Genomic DNA, 15,278 nt, shown 5'->3' with positions numbered 1-15,278 from the left:
TACAGTTACGTTTTTTTTTAAAGTTATATTAGCAATTTTGCTTTTTTTTGTTTTTTTGTTATTCATCTCATAACATATAAACAACAACTCACTGAGCTGTGGGAACACGTTTTGATTGCATAAAAGCCTGAACCAAATACGCACTATGCAAGTTGGTAGGTAAAGGTAAACTATTATGTGTGAAGTTTCTTTTGTTTGTTTTTAGGTTTTGCTGTGCCACGTTGTCAAAACATGCATTGTATATAAATATCTGTCTATGTGCATACTGCAGAAATTTAAGAAATGTAATCAAATGTGAATTGTGAAATGATAGTTGTAACTCAGCATTTTAGCCACTCGGTGACGCTCACGGACCACCAAGTAAAACGACGTACTGCGTCATCGTGTGCGTCCTTATTGGCTCCTCCCCTTTCAAATCAGCGTCCACGCGCTGTTGTTTTGATTGACACCAGTAGTCGGGATTTCAACTTTTGTTTTTCGCTCGATCGCCAAGAACATGTATTAACTCTGTGAACAACGATGTCTGAAGTTCTTATGACATCAACGGAGGAAATTTCACTGAGTCCGATGCAACCAGAGGAAAGTCCCGATGGCGAACGGAGCTTTCTGTTGGTGGATGACCAGGAAAACCTGCAGGTGAAGTTAGCTAACAATCGCTAACAATTAGCTGCTAGGCTAAGAAACGAAAGCCAAAACAACTCCGAGCGATTTTGTTGAAAACACTTTATTCGGGTTGTTTCCCGATAATGTTACCGTTTGTGACAGTCACTGTCAGGCTCAAATGTAGACTATATTGTGGCTATGACGGTTAATGGAAAGTCTCTAATAACGACTTTGTTCTAAAAAATAAAAATAGAAACATGTGAGTCATCCAGCCCTTCTGACCCTCACGAATCGTTTGTCTCCATATTTTGTTGAATGTATTGGTTGAATAGGGAAGTAAAAAATAAATAAATAAAATTCTCAAGCTAACTGTTACCAAACAGTAACTTTTATTTCGGCGGTTAGATTAATATAGGCAGATGTCCTCAAATCAAAGAAAAATGCCCTACAGTGGATTCCTGTCATAGACCTGCATGAAAGGTTTGGACAAATCATACTACTGCCGCTACAGCCAATCTAGGTTGCTTGACAGTATGGTCACGGTATGAGACGAGATCAACAGTTCAGCTTTCATTTCCAGGTATTATCAAAATCATCTTGATAAGACTACATTTTTTTGTCACAAAACATCACATCTTAGTAGAACAAGTTGTGTTAAGGGTTTACGTCTGGAGATTGATCAATCAAAAACTTTCCCTTTCTTGCCATAAATGCCACTCACTGTTGTCTGAAAGTGTTGGAGTGTTTGGTGGTGGTCGGAGGGGCCGTAGACGCCCACTGGCAGCCACACGTCCGCCAGCCTGCCCCAGGGCAGCTGTAGCTACTTGCGTAGTTTACCACCACCAGAGTGTGAATATGTGAGTGCATGAATACTGTATCCATTGTAAAGCATTTTTGAGCGTCCAGATAAGCGCTATATAAAACTGATGCATTATATTATTGTGAATTAACTGTTGTTTTAGCAGAGTGTATTGGGATTTGACTGTATTTTCTTTAAATTGGCAGACAAGTATCCATTATCTGTCATCTTGTTGCTCATCAGAGGTGGTGCTAACTAATCTATCATCAAATTAATTTTATGATAAGCGATGAATCGTATCTATAACACTGGTCAAAAACGAAATGTTGCATTTATCCAAATACTTGTTCTTACACATTTTGGGGGGCTGAATCAAATATGACCTTAGTTTATTTTCTGAAAGCTGTAGTTTTTTTTGCAAATCAAGATAAAAAATTTTGTGTAATTAAACATTTTTTGCAAAGCGATATTTTTAACAAAGTGGGTTTATAGCTGGCAATTAAAATAGTAGCCCAAGAGTACAATATGTAGCCAAATAAATTGGATTATGACAAAAATAGGATGTTTTAGACAGCAGACAGGAGACCCACAATATGGACATTAATGTGACGTGTGCTCTAGGCTACGGCCCTGCTGACAAAATGCTGTGAAAATCAGTCAACATTGATGAGAAGCTATTGTTGACAACAATTCTATGAAAAACACTGAAAAGTTAAACTGGTATTGGGTGAAAATAGAAAAAGGGGGGAGTATAAAATACCACCAATATTAGAATATCAAATGCACCAATTGCATGAAAACTCAAGCATACAAAAAAAGGGCAGATTTGAAGTCAGTGACCAACAATTCTGTAGAATCAGTTTAAACAAAAAAAACTCATGCAACAGAACCCCCCCCCCCCCCCCGCCCCAAAAAAGCATGTTGGCCAGTGTACTCGAGTGTCTTTTTGAATAAAAAAATTGTCCAAATGCTCGGAATTGCAGCTTCTCAACAGTAAATATTATCCAATTTATTTAGTCCTCCTTGAAAATTTACTGATTATGTTTGTGTTGAATGAAATTAAAACAATTGTTTTATTTGGAAAACAATGATCAACTTGTTTTCTGACATGTTATGGACCAAACCAGTTACTAATTCAGAATTAATTTATGTTCATGTACTGTCAATTTCAAATAATGTCCTGATTTTGAATAAAGAAATTGAATTTTTATCATATCTTTTGGGTCGACAAAATAATCGCTAGATGGCTGGAGTAATATATTATAATCATTAGTTGCAGCTCGATTGCTCATTAATTAAAATTAATGAGCAAATTGTTTGTTTTCATCCAGTGACAGTTGCCAGCGCTAACCAAGTGTAACCAGTGGCGTTTTACCGGCACCGTCCAGTGCCCACCCACTCTGGGTTTGAACCCGTGTCGCCATCATGCCACCGACTTTGAAGTGGAGAGCGCTAAAAACCCGGGTCAACAGCTCAGCGACCAGCATCCTCATTAAAGGCTCTGAGGAGTGAGGCTTTACTAACGTACAATCACACTAGGGCTGCCACCATGGAATATTTTTAGAATTGACCATTCTCATTATTTTCTCGATTCATTGAGTAATCAGCAAACATTTGCACTAAAGTGTATTACCAAAGCATTTTTTCCCCACGATTACGGTTTGTTAACAAGCTAAGCCCAAATCCTAAACTGAGCATAGAAAGTAAACAATATTAGGTAATAGAATTTAGTGTCTGTCTGTGTGTCTAAGTAAGTTGTCTTTTATGTTAAGTGGTTCAGAAAATGGATGTCTAAAGGGGCATACTTTGATGTTTATAATGTATTGTTATGATGGGCATTTTGCTCCGCCTTCTTTGCCAAAGTCACCCTTGAAAGGAGACCTCTGTCTCAATGGGTTTTATTTTCTGGTTAAATAAAGGACTGATTGATTGACTGGTATAAGTAGTGTGTCAGATGCATACTATGTAAATAGTACCTGGAAAGCTGAAATGTTGATCTCTTTTGATTTCAAACGTGTTTTAAGTCTACCGCAAAAATCAAGAAGAAAGAATCAGCCTCACAGTTCCAAAAAACGTTTTAGAAGGGATTGTATACGATAGTACTGTTCAAATTTCCTATAATTGCATTGAAACTGCAGCTGAACCATGCTGTCCCAGTCTAAAGCGCCATTTCCTGTTTTTCCTCCAGGTCCGCAGTGAGACGGATTTTGTTGAGAGGCTCAACTGCGCGGATGTGGCAGGTGTCAAAGTTCTGTCCATCTTTGGCTACACAGGGGACGGCAAGTCGCACACCTTGAACCACATCCTGTTCAATGGCGAGAGTGTTTTTTTTACTTCCAAGTCCTCCAGCTCATGTACGGTGGGTGTTTGGGCCGCTTATGAGCCCTCCCTCAACCTGGTTGCCCTGGATACCGAGGGCTTGTTTGGAGCAACTACCAATCAAAACCAAAGAATGAGGCTTCTGCTTAAGGTCAGGGTCATTAAAAAGCATTAAAAGTCATTACATTTATTTTGCTAAAATTAAGGTCTTAATTGGCATTGAAAAGCATTGATTACGATGTCCAGAGGTTTTAAGAATTTTAATATAGTTATTTATTTATTTTTACATACATTTTGCAAAGGAGTCACGATAACACGATTTAGCAATATTTAATGTGATAAAAATATGAAATTGTTGGGACTGTCGACTAGTTATAATTTAAAATGAACTAAATGGACTGGAGTCCACGAGTTGCTTCTGAATTTGAAAAGAAATAAATAAAGGTACTGTTCCTGTCACCAATGTCCAGCATGAAACACTGATGTCACCTAGTGGTAGAAAAATGTATGACTCAATGTGTCGCACGACTTTTATCTATTGAGGATTTCTTTTTAACTTCAAATAACATTATTTACAATTAAATTACTGTATCGTTAAACGAAAAGAGACAACCACATTTGTATTTGGTAACCATGTTTACCCACTATGTTAATTGACAAGGGCATGAAAATCATTAAAAATATTTTATTGCACATTTACAATAGATATAAAATGTGAGATTAATTTCCAATTAATCACAAATTAACTATGGAAATCACACGATTAATTACAATTAAAAATTCTAATTGCCTGACAGCCCTATATATGTTTGTGCGTGTCTGCGTGTACGTGGGCTTTAAATTGCATTAGATTAGATTTTCTCATACCTAAAGAAACCTTGAGTTGTACATAATCGATTGCTCAATGCTCTTACCCCAAAATATACAATTCTATTTTTTTAAGTCAATTATCTGATTTGTAAACAGGATTAAGTACTGATCTACACTGCCTTGTCTCAATATTATGACCATGTGAACAATCTAATGAAATCCTATACAACAAGACATTGACAAAACCTCAAAATGGCTGTCTTTTTGCAACAGTATTTCAGGTTATTTACATTACATCGTAATTGATTATTAGAGTAATTCCTCTCATCTCCACTCTTTCAGGTCCTGGCAGTGTCTGATATAGTAATCTATCGAACACGAGCCGAGCGGCTGCACAACAACATTTTCCAGTTTCTGAGCAGTGCGTCAGGGGCCTATCTGAAACACTTCACACCCGAGCTGAGGGCCCTGTCAAGCCGCTGCGGTCTGGACGTGCCGCTCTCATGTCTTGGACCTGCTGTTATTGTCTTTCAGGAAACCACACACACACAGCTGCTGGGACATGGTAAACAATTATACATTTTATTCATATACATAGCCACAGGAAAAAATGAAAAGACCGCCATGTTTTCTTCTTTTTCTTAATCATTTTAACTCATTCATTGACGGCTATAGAGGTCAAAAATGAATTTTAACTATTTCTATTAGTTTAACATTTTTCCCACTTTTGTTAACAAGAGTATGAAAACCTAGAAGTTGTTTATTGTACATGTAAATGTGAAGTGAAGTCATGCTATTAATTGATTAAAAATTTTAATCGCCAGACGCTCTTAATTTTTTAATAATCTTTTTTTCACCCCCCCAAAAAATTTTAATTTTTTTTTTAATTACTTTAAAAAAAGAAAGAAGAAAAGATTATTAAAAATTTAGAATTTTTAATAATTAATCCCACGATTAATCACAAATGTTATCTCTTTTTTAAATTTTTTAAAAAATTCTAGGTTTTCATACTCTTTTTTTTTTTTTTCAGGAAAGCTCAGTATTGTTCATTCGATTTGACATCATCATTGCTCTCCTTTTTTTTAATTAAAAATAAAAAATAAAAATAAAATTATTTTTTTTATACATATATATATATATATATATATATATATATATATATTTTATTTATTTATTTTTATTTTTTTTTGTGTATGTGGGTCCGTGCGAGCGTGTGTGTATTCATCAGTTCACCTAAAGCCTATTGAAAAAAGTCCCATACTAATAATATAATATAATAATAAATTGCCAAATGCAGAAACATCAATGTAAGTTATCATCAATGTAAGTTATCATCAGGTTTTCGTACTCTTGTTGACGTTAATGGCAGTGAATGAGTTAATGTCCGGTGTCACTGAAAATGCATCAAGTGACTCACACAAAAGAAAACATGGAACGCCTAAAAGCACCGTTTTTGGCAGAACAATATTTATGTAAGAATATATTAGCATTATAACCTACATCAAAAGGCAGAATTTTATTTGAATGGCATAGTCCCGTCTATCCTGAATTACTTACGTCATTCATTTACCAGGAAGTGACATGCTCAGTAACAAAGACAAATGGAGTACAGAACTATAATTACAATTATTTAGTTTAGTTTGTTTGTTTTTGACATTTAGGTTATGATGGTTCTCCTCTGACTTAGAATCAACAATGGAATAACCTTATATCTACATATTCATACAGGAAGTGCCCTGCTTACATGGATGGACATGTGAACGCTATGAAAAACAATGTCTTCTAATGAAGAGTTTATTAACCTTAGGTCTTTGCTCAACTAAGTGTAATTCAATGTTGTCATGTGTGGTTGAGGTTCAAAAGTGGCTGGCCACGCCGACACGCTGCTCCAGAGGCGCTTTCATGACCTGGGCCTGGCGACCGACGCCTTTAGTTCGGTACAGTACATCGGCACCCAAACGGTCACGCCTCCCACCGACCACAGCGAACTGCTGGAGGCCCTCAGACAGCAAGTGCAAAACACTCACACGCGCTCGCCTCGCCACCCCGGCATCGTGTTTCGAGCTTTGGAGGTTAGCAGTGAATATTGGTGTAATAATACACATCCAACAGACACGAACCTTGCCAAGCTTGCTTGTGTTATCAACAATGTTTTGTTTTTCAATATGCGTGTGGTCAGGCCCTCAGTGAACGGTTCTGTGGCGAACTACGAGATGACAAGCTGATTCTGGACACCTTCTTCCGAGAGGAGTACTTCACCTGCTCTGCTGTTTGCCTGAGTTGCAAGTAAGTCAATTTTGAAACCATTTCAACACTTTCCACCTTGTACAGTAGTTAAACATAAAGCCGTATATACAGTGGATAGAAAAATTCCACACAAACCTGTTCAAGTGTCAGTTTTTTTTTTAAAGATATAAAAAAAAGAGACCAAGGTAAATCGGTTCAAAACCTTTTCCACCATTAAATGTTACCTGTATAAAATCTTGAAAAGGGGGCAGTCAAAATAAACAACTGAGATAATGTAGTGGCCATGTGTACACGCCCTCTTATGACAGTACCTCAAATGCTAGCCCAAACGGTTCAATGCTAATATCCAAGCACCGGAAATCAACTGCCAATAATGGCAGTTTCGTACCAAAAGGCTTTTATCTCTGTCTATCTAAACAATCGAGCCCAAACAAGATGTTTTGATGGCACAAGGGGAAAAAATGCAATCAGTAACCGCTCGCATAATGTGTTTTGAATTGGGGTTAGCATCATGTCGCTAGCTTCGGCTTGGGGTTAGCCTCATGTCGCTAGCTTCGGCTTGGGGTTAGCCTCATGTCGCTAGCTTCGGCTTGGGGTTAGCCTCATGTCGCTAGCTTCGGCTTGGGGTTAGCCTCATGTCGCTAGCTTTGGCTTGGGGTTAGCCTCATGTCGCTAGCTTCGGCTTGGGGTTAGCCTCATGTCACTAGCTTCGGCTTGGGGTTAGCCTCATGTCGCTAGCTTCGGCTAGCCTGATCGCCAGTTGCCTTAATAGATTCATACCAGTAGCAGCGGGACCGCAGAATAACAGCAAGGAACAAGGGCAGTGATACAAAAGTGAAACTTCACTGCCAAATTATTATGTCATAAATGCGCGGTCAACAAATGTGTGCTAACGAGAACTTTATTCATCATAGAAGAGCAACATTTCCAACCGTAAGGTCACACTTGACCAAAGACAGGGTCAGATGAAATCAGGGTGTCAAGACTCCCAACACCTTCATCAAAACTCTAAAGTTTAAATAAAAGTAATTTGCAGTGTTTTGGAGACCGAAAAATTGTCTAACGAGACAGAGACGAATAAGATTCTGCTATATATTCTCAAAGTATGCATTTCCCGGGAGAATACTGAAGTGTACGGTGAGCTGAAAAAAAAATATTTTTCTACATGAAATGATGTTTTGTTTTGTTTTTCGGGACAATGCCCTGTTGTTTAACAGGACCTTGTATTTTGCTTTTGTTTTCCAACTACTACTGATAAAAATAAATGCCAATAATAATTAGACCCTGCACCTGTGCAGAAATCTTTTGTTTTTAACTCATTCACTGCCATTGACGGCTAATGACGTCAAAAATTCATTTTAACTACAGTATTTCTATTAATATTGTTGTTTCCCACTTTTGTTAACAAGAGTATGAAAACCTAGATTTTTTTTATTGTATTAGAACAGATATAAAATTTGCGATTAATCGTAAGTTAACTGGTGAAGTGATGAGATTAATTACGATTAAAAATTGTAATCGCCTGACGCCCCTAATTTTTAATAATCTTTTCTTTAAAAAAAAAAAAAAGATTAATTAAAAAAAGAAGTAGTTTTTGTTTTCTTTTTTAAAGAAAAGATTATTAAAAAATTAGGGGCATCAGGAGATTAAAATTTGTAATTGTAACTAATCGCATGACATCGCTAGTTAACTCACAATTAATCACAAATTTTAAATCTGTTCTATTTTAAAACAATTCTAGGTTTTCATACTCTTGTTATCAAAAAAAAAAAAAAAAAAAAAGTTAAACTAATAGAAATAGTTCAAATGAATTTTTGATGTCTACAGCTGTCCATGGCAGTGAACGAGTTAAAGAAGGTGCAACTAGGTTTCAACTAGATTGTTTTTTTGTGTGTGTGTGTGTGTGTGTGTGTGTGTGTTGGCTACCTAATCTCCATCTATAAATAGCTGTGTGTGGGGTACTGGGCTGTGCCGATAATTTTTGTTTTTGGTTTCCCTCCTTAAAATCCTGTGCCTAAATGTGTGGGGGAGCGTTTGTCCACATGTGGAAACTGGCTTTCTCATAAAATTCCTACCTTGTGTATTGATAAGTTTTTATAATTGGCCATCTGTTTTAACGTGGGAATCCGAATCTATTCTGCACTATTGCTTTATGCCTTCTATTGGCCTTGAAGCTTACAGGCACAAATGCAACGAGGAATTATCTGGCATCCACACTGTTTTGGATGGACAGTTAAATTTAATAATTTCCCACAATTCATTCAGATGCAATTTTAAGGGAAAATGCTATATTGGGTTTTATTTCCTTATTAGAGTCACTTTAGAATCAATTGGGTTGTTTGAACATACACAGTGTTATGCAAGTGACCCTGCACTAGCTGACCGACTATCTTGCATGCAAACCTGAAAACTGCTTTTTTCCATCTGAGCCACATTGTGTTTTGTGTGGCCTCCAGTATTCGCTGCAAAAATGGAATGAACCATTTACGAGACAGGGTCCCTCACATGGCAGATGGACTCTGCCACTATGCACACCAGTACAACAACAAAGTTCTTATCTGTAAGGTATGATAAGCTCCTGATGTCAATATATTCAGCCCATGAGCTGAAGGGAATCTTGTTTGGAAAATGGTTTTGATTTAAATGGGTTTCTTGTATCACGTCAACCACCAGAAGTGCTATGAAGGTGGCAGAGAGGTGACAGTCGTGCCCAAAACGTCCGCATCTTCTGACAACCCGTGGTTTGGTCTTGCCAAGTTTGCCTGGTCAGGGTAAGTTCCTCTTTACATTTCCTTGCGTCCACTCCTTTTGTGTTGATCATCCGCTTCCTTCTCAGCTTTGTGTTAGAGTGTGCCAGCTGTGGCGTCATCTACCGCAGCCGACAGTATTGGGTAGGGAATCAAGACCCTGAGAGCAGCGTGGTGCGTTCTGAGGTCAAGCACGTTTGGGAGGGGGTAAGTAATCCATTGTTTGGTCATGTAATGCAAGATGAGATTTTAAAACGCTTTGAACCCTTTTACCGTTTGTACTCCTCTCAGGGATTTCTGTAATTGTAGCCTCGTCGTAAAAATAAAAACAATTGTTAAACGGTGACACTTGATAAAACATTTCAACTCACATTTATTACAAAAAGCACTTACAAGGATCTGTCCCAAGATAGCCAAGACAACGCAAGTGAAAAGGCAGCTCACTTGTGTACAGAACCCCTAATGTTTGATAAATTAGTCCTTTGTTTGTTTGTTTATTTTTTGCCTGACCTGATGTTTGTCCAAGTTTCTTGCTTCAATTTCCATCTTGATCATCTTCAAACACCGAGTTTCAACTAAGACAATGATGATCAGTGACGTCCTTCCAGTAAATATTTTTCCTGTAAATACCTTCCAGTCGGACACCTTCCTCACCAACCACCAGAATGCGGCACAGAGGGTCCTAGATGGGATGAACTACGTGATCCAATCGGTGTCCGAATACAGCACTGGCCCCACTAAAGCCGTCACTGCTTGGCTCACTGATCAGGTGGCGCCACCGTACTGGAGACCCAACACAGATATTACGGTAAGTGCTAGAGGTGTGCCAAAAAATCGATTCTCATAAGAATCGCAATTCTCATTTAGAATCGATTTTAAATGTCCCGAAATCGATTTTATTTAATAATTTTATACTGTCTTGCCTTTGTTTGTGTGTGCCTTTATTGGGAGCGCTGTTCATGTTGTACTCGATTTGGCCACCTAGGGGCAGTGTGGTTCCACGCGGTCTTATAGACTGTTAAGTTGTAGCCACATTAGAGAGTAGAAGGAAAAAGTCCCGATCAAGTTATTCCAACAAAAGTTGTTTTTTTGCAGCGTGGAGCCGTTCTTCTGAGTGATAAAAGTGGCGCGAGTAGCGCGCTAATTAGCATTAGCAAGTCAGACTGGAGTAGATCATTACAATTCTTTGCACATTTATAAATTGAAGCAAAAATCATTGTCAATCAAATCATTTTGAATCAGAAATCGTTCCTAACCGAAAATCGATTCTGAATCGAATCACAGACCCAAAAATCGGAATCAAATCGAATCGTGAGACATTCAAAGATTCTCACCCCTCGTAAGTGCCGCACAAACTCAAGACATACTGCAAAAATATTCAAGTGGCTCAAATATGGAAGTATAAAACACGTGTGGCTTAGTAAATTGCAGAGACAATTTTCATTCATATGGGCTGGCAGGGTGTGTTTGTCTGTGTTTGAGAAGTTCTGTTTTGTTGCTGGTCCTTGAATGCATCTCATGCACAGTCAAAAGAGAAACTGAAAGTATGCTTCTGCTTCTCTCCCAGTGCAGCTACTGTAAAGCATGTAGTCTTCTTTGCCCTCACAATTTGCCTGTATTGCATTTCTTAACATCTATTAGTGCGTGTAAATGAATTCAATAACTTCAACTGCTTGTGTAAAGAGCTTTGGCCATCTGTGTGGTCACTTCAGTTTGAGCTAGGGTGCTATTTAGGCTAGCATGCTAGCTAATACATTTGAGGGAGCCTCACTGTGAAGGTATGTGGGTTTTGAATAATTGAACTACTTAATACACTTATTTGGGTGTTTTTTTAAGGGGTTTATGATTCACCAAAGAGATGGTGTTGATTTGTTTTCAGCCTCTCCATTTTGTGCTTTGCCATCGGCCATCTTGTGGCATTATTCATCGATGCGCAAATACAGTCGGTAGGTTCCGTAGCTATATTTTGAGATAATGAGTAAAATGATCTAAGTAATAGGGTTTATAGGGTCTTAAATCTCAGTAAAACTTGATTTTTGTTTTTCATTCCTGAGGCTAAATTCTAACAGTGATTAGCGACGACCATACAAGCCAGGCCAACTGAGTAACAATGATTCCTTTTAACGTTTCCATTGTCCTCTTGGTGCTCGCTAGGCTTGTCATGGCTGTCAAAAAGCGTTTGAGGAGGCGGAGCGCAAGCACCACTGCCGCTCGTGCGGCGAGGGCTTCTGCCACCTGTGTTCCAGCCACAGGATGCCAGTGCCAGAGAGGGGCTGGGGCAGCAGCCCCGTCAGGGTGTGTATGGCCTGCTATCGTCAGGGAGGACCGCCTGAAACCAACAGTCAGGGTAAGACGTCAACATCCTGTTGGTGACCGTTTCACTTTTGAGGTTCAATCAGAGTTATGCCTTGGTCAATAGCCCGATTTTTGCCCCGACCGACAGAGCATGTGGTGAAAACAATTTTGAGTTGTCCTGACGTAGCGGCGCCGGTGTAGTGTGACACATTCAACGATTGGTCGCCTGTTGTCTGGGACGGTTCATGACCATCACGACATACATAGTGAAGATCGATCACATCTTTGGGACAGACGTGTAGCCTACATTTTTATCGGTCGGGCCAGGCCTGGCCGCCTTGTCACCCGCTATCGCTATGAGTGTTTGTTTTGTTTTTTACTCCCCCTAGAAAGACGGTTCAGAGTGAATGCGCGTATCAAATGCACCGTACCAAAACAAGTCAAATACGCATAAATATTTAAGCAGTATAGAAATTACTCAAACGCAATATAACATATAAGTGTTTGATAAAATAATGTAATTCCCAAATTAATAAAAAAAATATATAGGCTACATTACCCCGACACATTGTAAATAAATTAAAATACAATAGGCAACTTGTATTTATTGTATTTTATGTATTATATTCTACAGTAATTGCCTACTAAATCATATTTTAAACACTACTGATATTACATTACAAAGCATGAAATTAGATGTCTAGAGGCATTAAAAATCTAAATGAAATTGACATTGCTGTTCATGCTTTATTTTACACTAAGGAGTTAAGGAGATTAAGGAGTCACTATAACACAATTTTGCAATAATAAATGGGATAAAATATATGTATTTGTGGGGACTGGTGACTTACATGAACAAAAATGACCTGGAGTCCACGACTTGCTACATGTTCCAAATACCAGTTGCTCTGAATTTGAAAAGAAAAGTATGCTGTACTGTTTCTGTCACCAATGTGCAACATGAAACACTATTGCCATCTAGTGGCAGAAAATTACCTCAACACAAATCTACGCCTCATTGTTTCACACACCTTTTAACTGTTACTTTATGAATTACTTACTATAAAATGACGACATCTTTGAACAAAAGATGCAACCACATTTGTATTTGGTAACCATATTTGTCTACTTTTATGTTAATTAACAAGAGTATGAAAAACTTCAAAAATATTTAATGAATTAATTAATTATAAATCCTCTCTTTGGTGGTGAAAATCCTGACACCTTCGACGTTTTATATGATGTTAGTACTGATTTCAGTGCATATGTATAAGCTGTAATACAACCACAAAGTGTATTTCCTTTTCCTCCTTTCTCTTAGTGTGTAAAGCGGAGCCTCGTGGTCTCATCGCTCGCAGGGTGGCGGAGGTGGCCCAGTCCACCTTGGACATCGTCAGCACCGCCGTGGACTACCCGCTCTGTAAGTTTCTTCTAGTCAAGTAATAAAAACATTTGGAAGGATTATGCATTTTGTTCACAATTTAAAACGGTTCTCCGGTCTCTTACATGCATTTGTTAAAAGTTGGATCAAGAATGATAGGATACATTAGAACACCCTATTTTTAATTATAAATGGATGCAATTAATCTGGATGAGTATGAACCCAGAGGCCTAACTTTTTGTATATAATCAATTAAAAAGTCAATTTTCCCTAATGTCTCCTTGAACAATTCTGACACTTTTTTTGTAAAAGTAATAACTTCAATCCACTATTTCTTGTATGTCTTTTTTTTTTTTTTTTGGTAGGCTTTGTGAAGGATGTGGCTCGACCAGACTACTGGGTCCCTGATCAGGACATCAGCCGGTGCCACCAGTGCTCCAAAGTCTTCACTCCAGTCATGTCCAAGCACCACTGCAGAGCCTGCGGTCAAGGGGTGTGCGGCCCCTGCTCCACGCACGCGAAGCCCGTACCCTCAAGAGGGTGGGATCACCCGGTGCGAGTGTGTGACAAGTGCAACGATAGTCTCACCGAGAGTCTCTAAAGCGCGGCTTGAAGTCTCACTTTAAACTAAATGACAATCTGTTGCTACAAAGAAGGCTTGATATCAGGAGCTGGTTGAAGACCGTTTTTTTGGGAGGGGGGGGTTGTATCTTCTGCCTTCACCAACTGATTCTGCTTCATGTAGTAGCAAAACTGATCAGAGATCAGCGGTGGTCTTCACTACAGGTTTCAACTGCTTTCAGTTGTCTCCTGTAAAATATCATGACGACGGCTTGAAGTCCTGTGCCAAGACACCTGTGGAAGAAAAGTGGACAACACAAGAACCAGTGAGAGATTTTCAACTAGTGGAGTAATAAAGTCAAGGCAGTAACTTTATATACCTTCACATTTTATTCTGGGATGATCCAAATCATTGGAGGGGATTTTATTCTTAATTCATTCGACAACAGCCTAATGTGAATATTTTTGAAGGTTAAGTTGATGAATAGAGGTAAATAAATGTATGACTGTGTTAGTGGCCATGACATGTCTTCTCGCAATAAACGCTTGAGTTAACCCTGTATGTGCACAGAAGCGATGCCATTAAAATGATCTAATCCCAAATTTACACATCATTACTCTTTACCTAGCAGCCACAGTATGTAGCATATATTGATAGACATTGCAAAGTGTGAAATACTCTTCTGAGCAAGTGGCCTCTCTCAGGACCATCAGACTGGAAACAAATAGGTTATGCTGATAATTAAATTGATTCAATATGTCCCCAGTGTAAGAAATACAAAACGGTGGAAATTGTATGCTTAAAGTCATCAGAAGTTTGTGTTAGTTTTTATGCAGTTTGTATTAAATAATAATAAGAGGCCATATTGTCCTACAAAAACAATGCTCTCTCACACACTTGTTTCCTCAGTTTCTTATTTTAAATGCCTAATACGTTTATATATACATTTGTTTGGACAAATATAATAATATAACAGAGTTCGTAGCTGTTTATAAATACATACTGATTACAGCGTGGCTGCCTGCTGGGTGCAATGCCTAGTGTGTACACAGGGCGGCGCTAAAATAATATAAACATTAGATCCCAGTGAGTTGAACTCGCCAAGTGTCCTGAATAATTCGCAGCAGGGGTTTTCTTTCATGATGACGTCCTATTTAGAAGTACAGTAATGCATAATTATGCAACTTAATTGCAAGTAATTTATTCATAGTGCATAGTATCAAAACGAGAAGAATAACCTATACTAACTAGACGCTGAAATGTGTCTGACAGTTATAGTCAGCAGCAGACGCGTATTTAGGCCATATTAAAAAAAAAAAAAAAAAAACATACATAACATACAATTGCACCACCAAATTTTTTAGCGTATATAGATTTATTCTTACTGTGTGTTCTTTTTAACAAGCTAGAAACGTATATAGACTCACCTCTGGTCAGCAGCATTACACACTATACAAACCAACTACGTTAGCTTTACTAATTGATTTGCAATGATATGAGAGCGAATACTCTCCT

At 38.2% G+C, this 15,278-nt stretch overlaps 1 protein-coding gene across 1 annotated transcript; it reads left to right on the top strand.

Annotated features, from left to right (window-relative positions):
* The first annotated feature begins 415 nt into the window (after window positions 1-415).
* Window positions 416-14,369, top strand: LOC144052525 (zinc finger FYVE domain-containing protein 1). Its single transcript, XM_077566670.1, has 12 exons — window positions 416-636; window positions 3,591-3,872; window positions 4,874-5,096; window positions 6,386-6,603; window positions 6,711-6,817; window positions 9,235-9,343; window positions 9,452-9,549; window positions 9,615-9,732; window positions 10,163-10,333; window positions 11,680-11,872; window positions 13,142-13,240; window positions 13,567-14,369. Exons 1-12 carry the CDS (start codon window positions 520-522, stop codon window positions 13,800-13,802), a joined length of 1,971 nt encoding a protein of 656 aa, XP_077422796.1. The 5' UTR covers window positions 416-519; the 3' UTR covers window positions 13,803-14,369.
* The last annotated feature ends 909 nt before the right edge of the window (window positions 14,370-15,278 follow it).

Source organism: Vanacampus margaritifer, chromosome 5 (genome assembly GCF_051991255.1).
Source record: "Vanacampus margaritifer isolate UIUO_Vmar chromosome 5, RoL_Vmar_1.0, whole genome shotgun sequence".
Taxonomy (NCBI): Eukaryota; Metazoa; Chordata; class Actinopteri; order Syngnathiformes; family Syngnathidae; genus Vanacampus; species Vanacampus margaritifer.
The sequence above is the reverse complement of the archived record's forward strand: the minus strand, read 5'-3'. Positions and strand labels throughout refer to the sequence as shown.

Excerpts from the sequence above, each read along its gene's own strand:
- LOC144052525 (XM_077566670.1), top strand. The coding sequence starts at position 520 with ATGTCTGAAGTTCTTATGACATCAACGGAGGAAATTTCACTGAGTCCG. Across the intron at positions 637-3,590 it reads ATGACCAGGAAAACCTGCAG|GTCCGCAGTGAGACGGATTT; the intron begins GTGAAGTTAGCT and ends TTTTTCCTCCAG. Across the intron at positions 6,818-9,234 it reads GCTGTTTGCCTGAGTTGCAA|TATTCGCTGCAAAAATGGAA; the intron begins GTAAGTCAATTT and ends TGTGGCCTCCAG.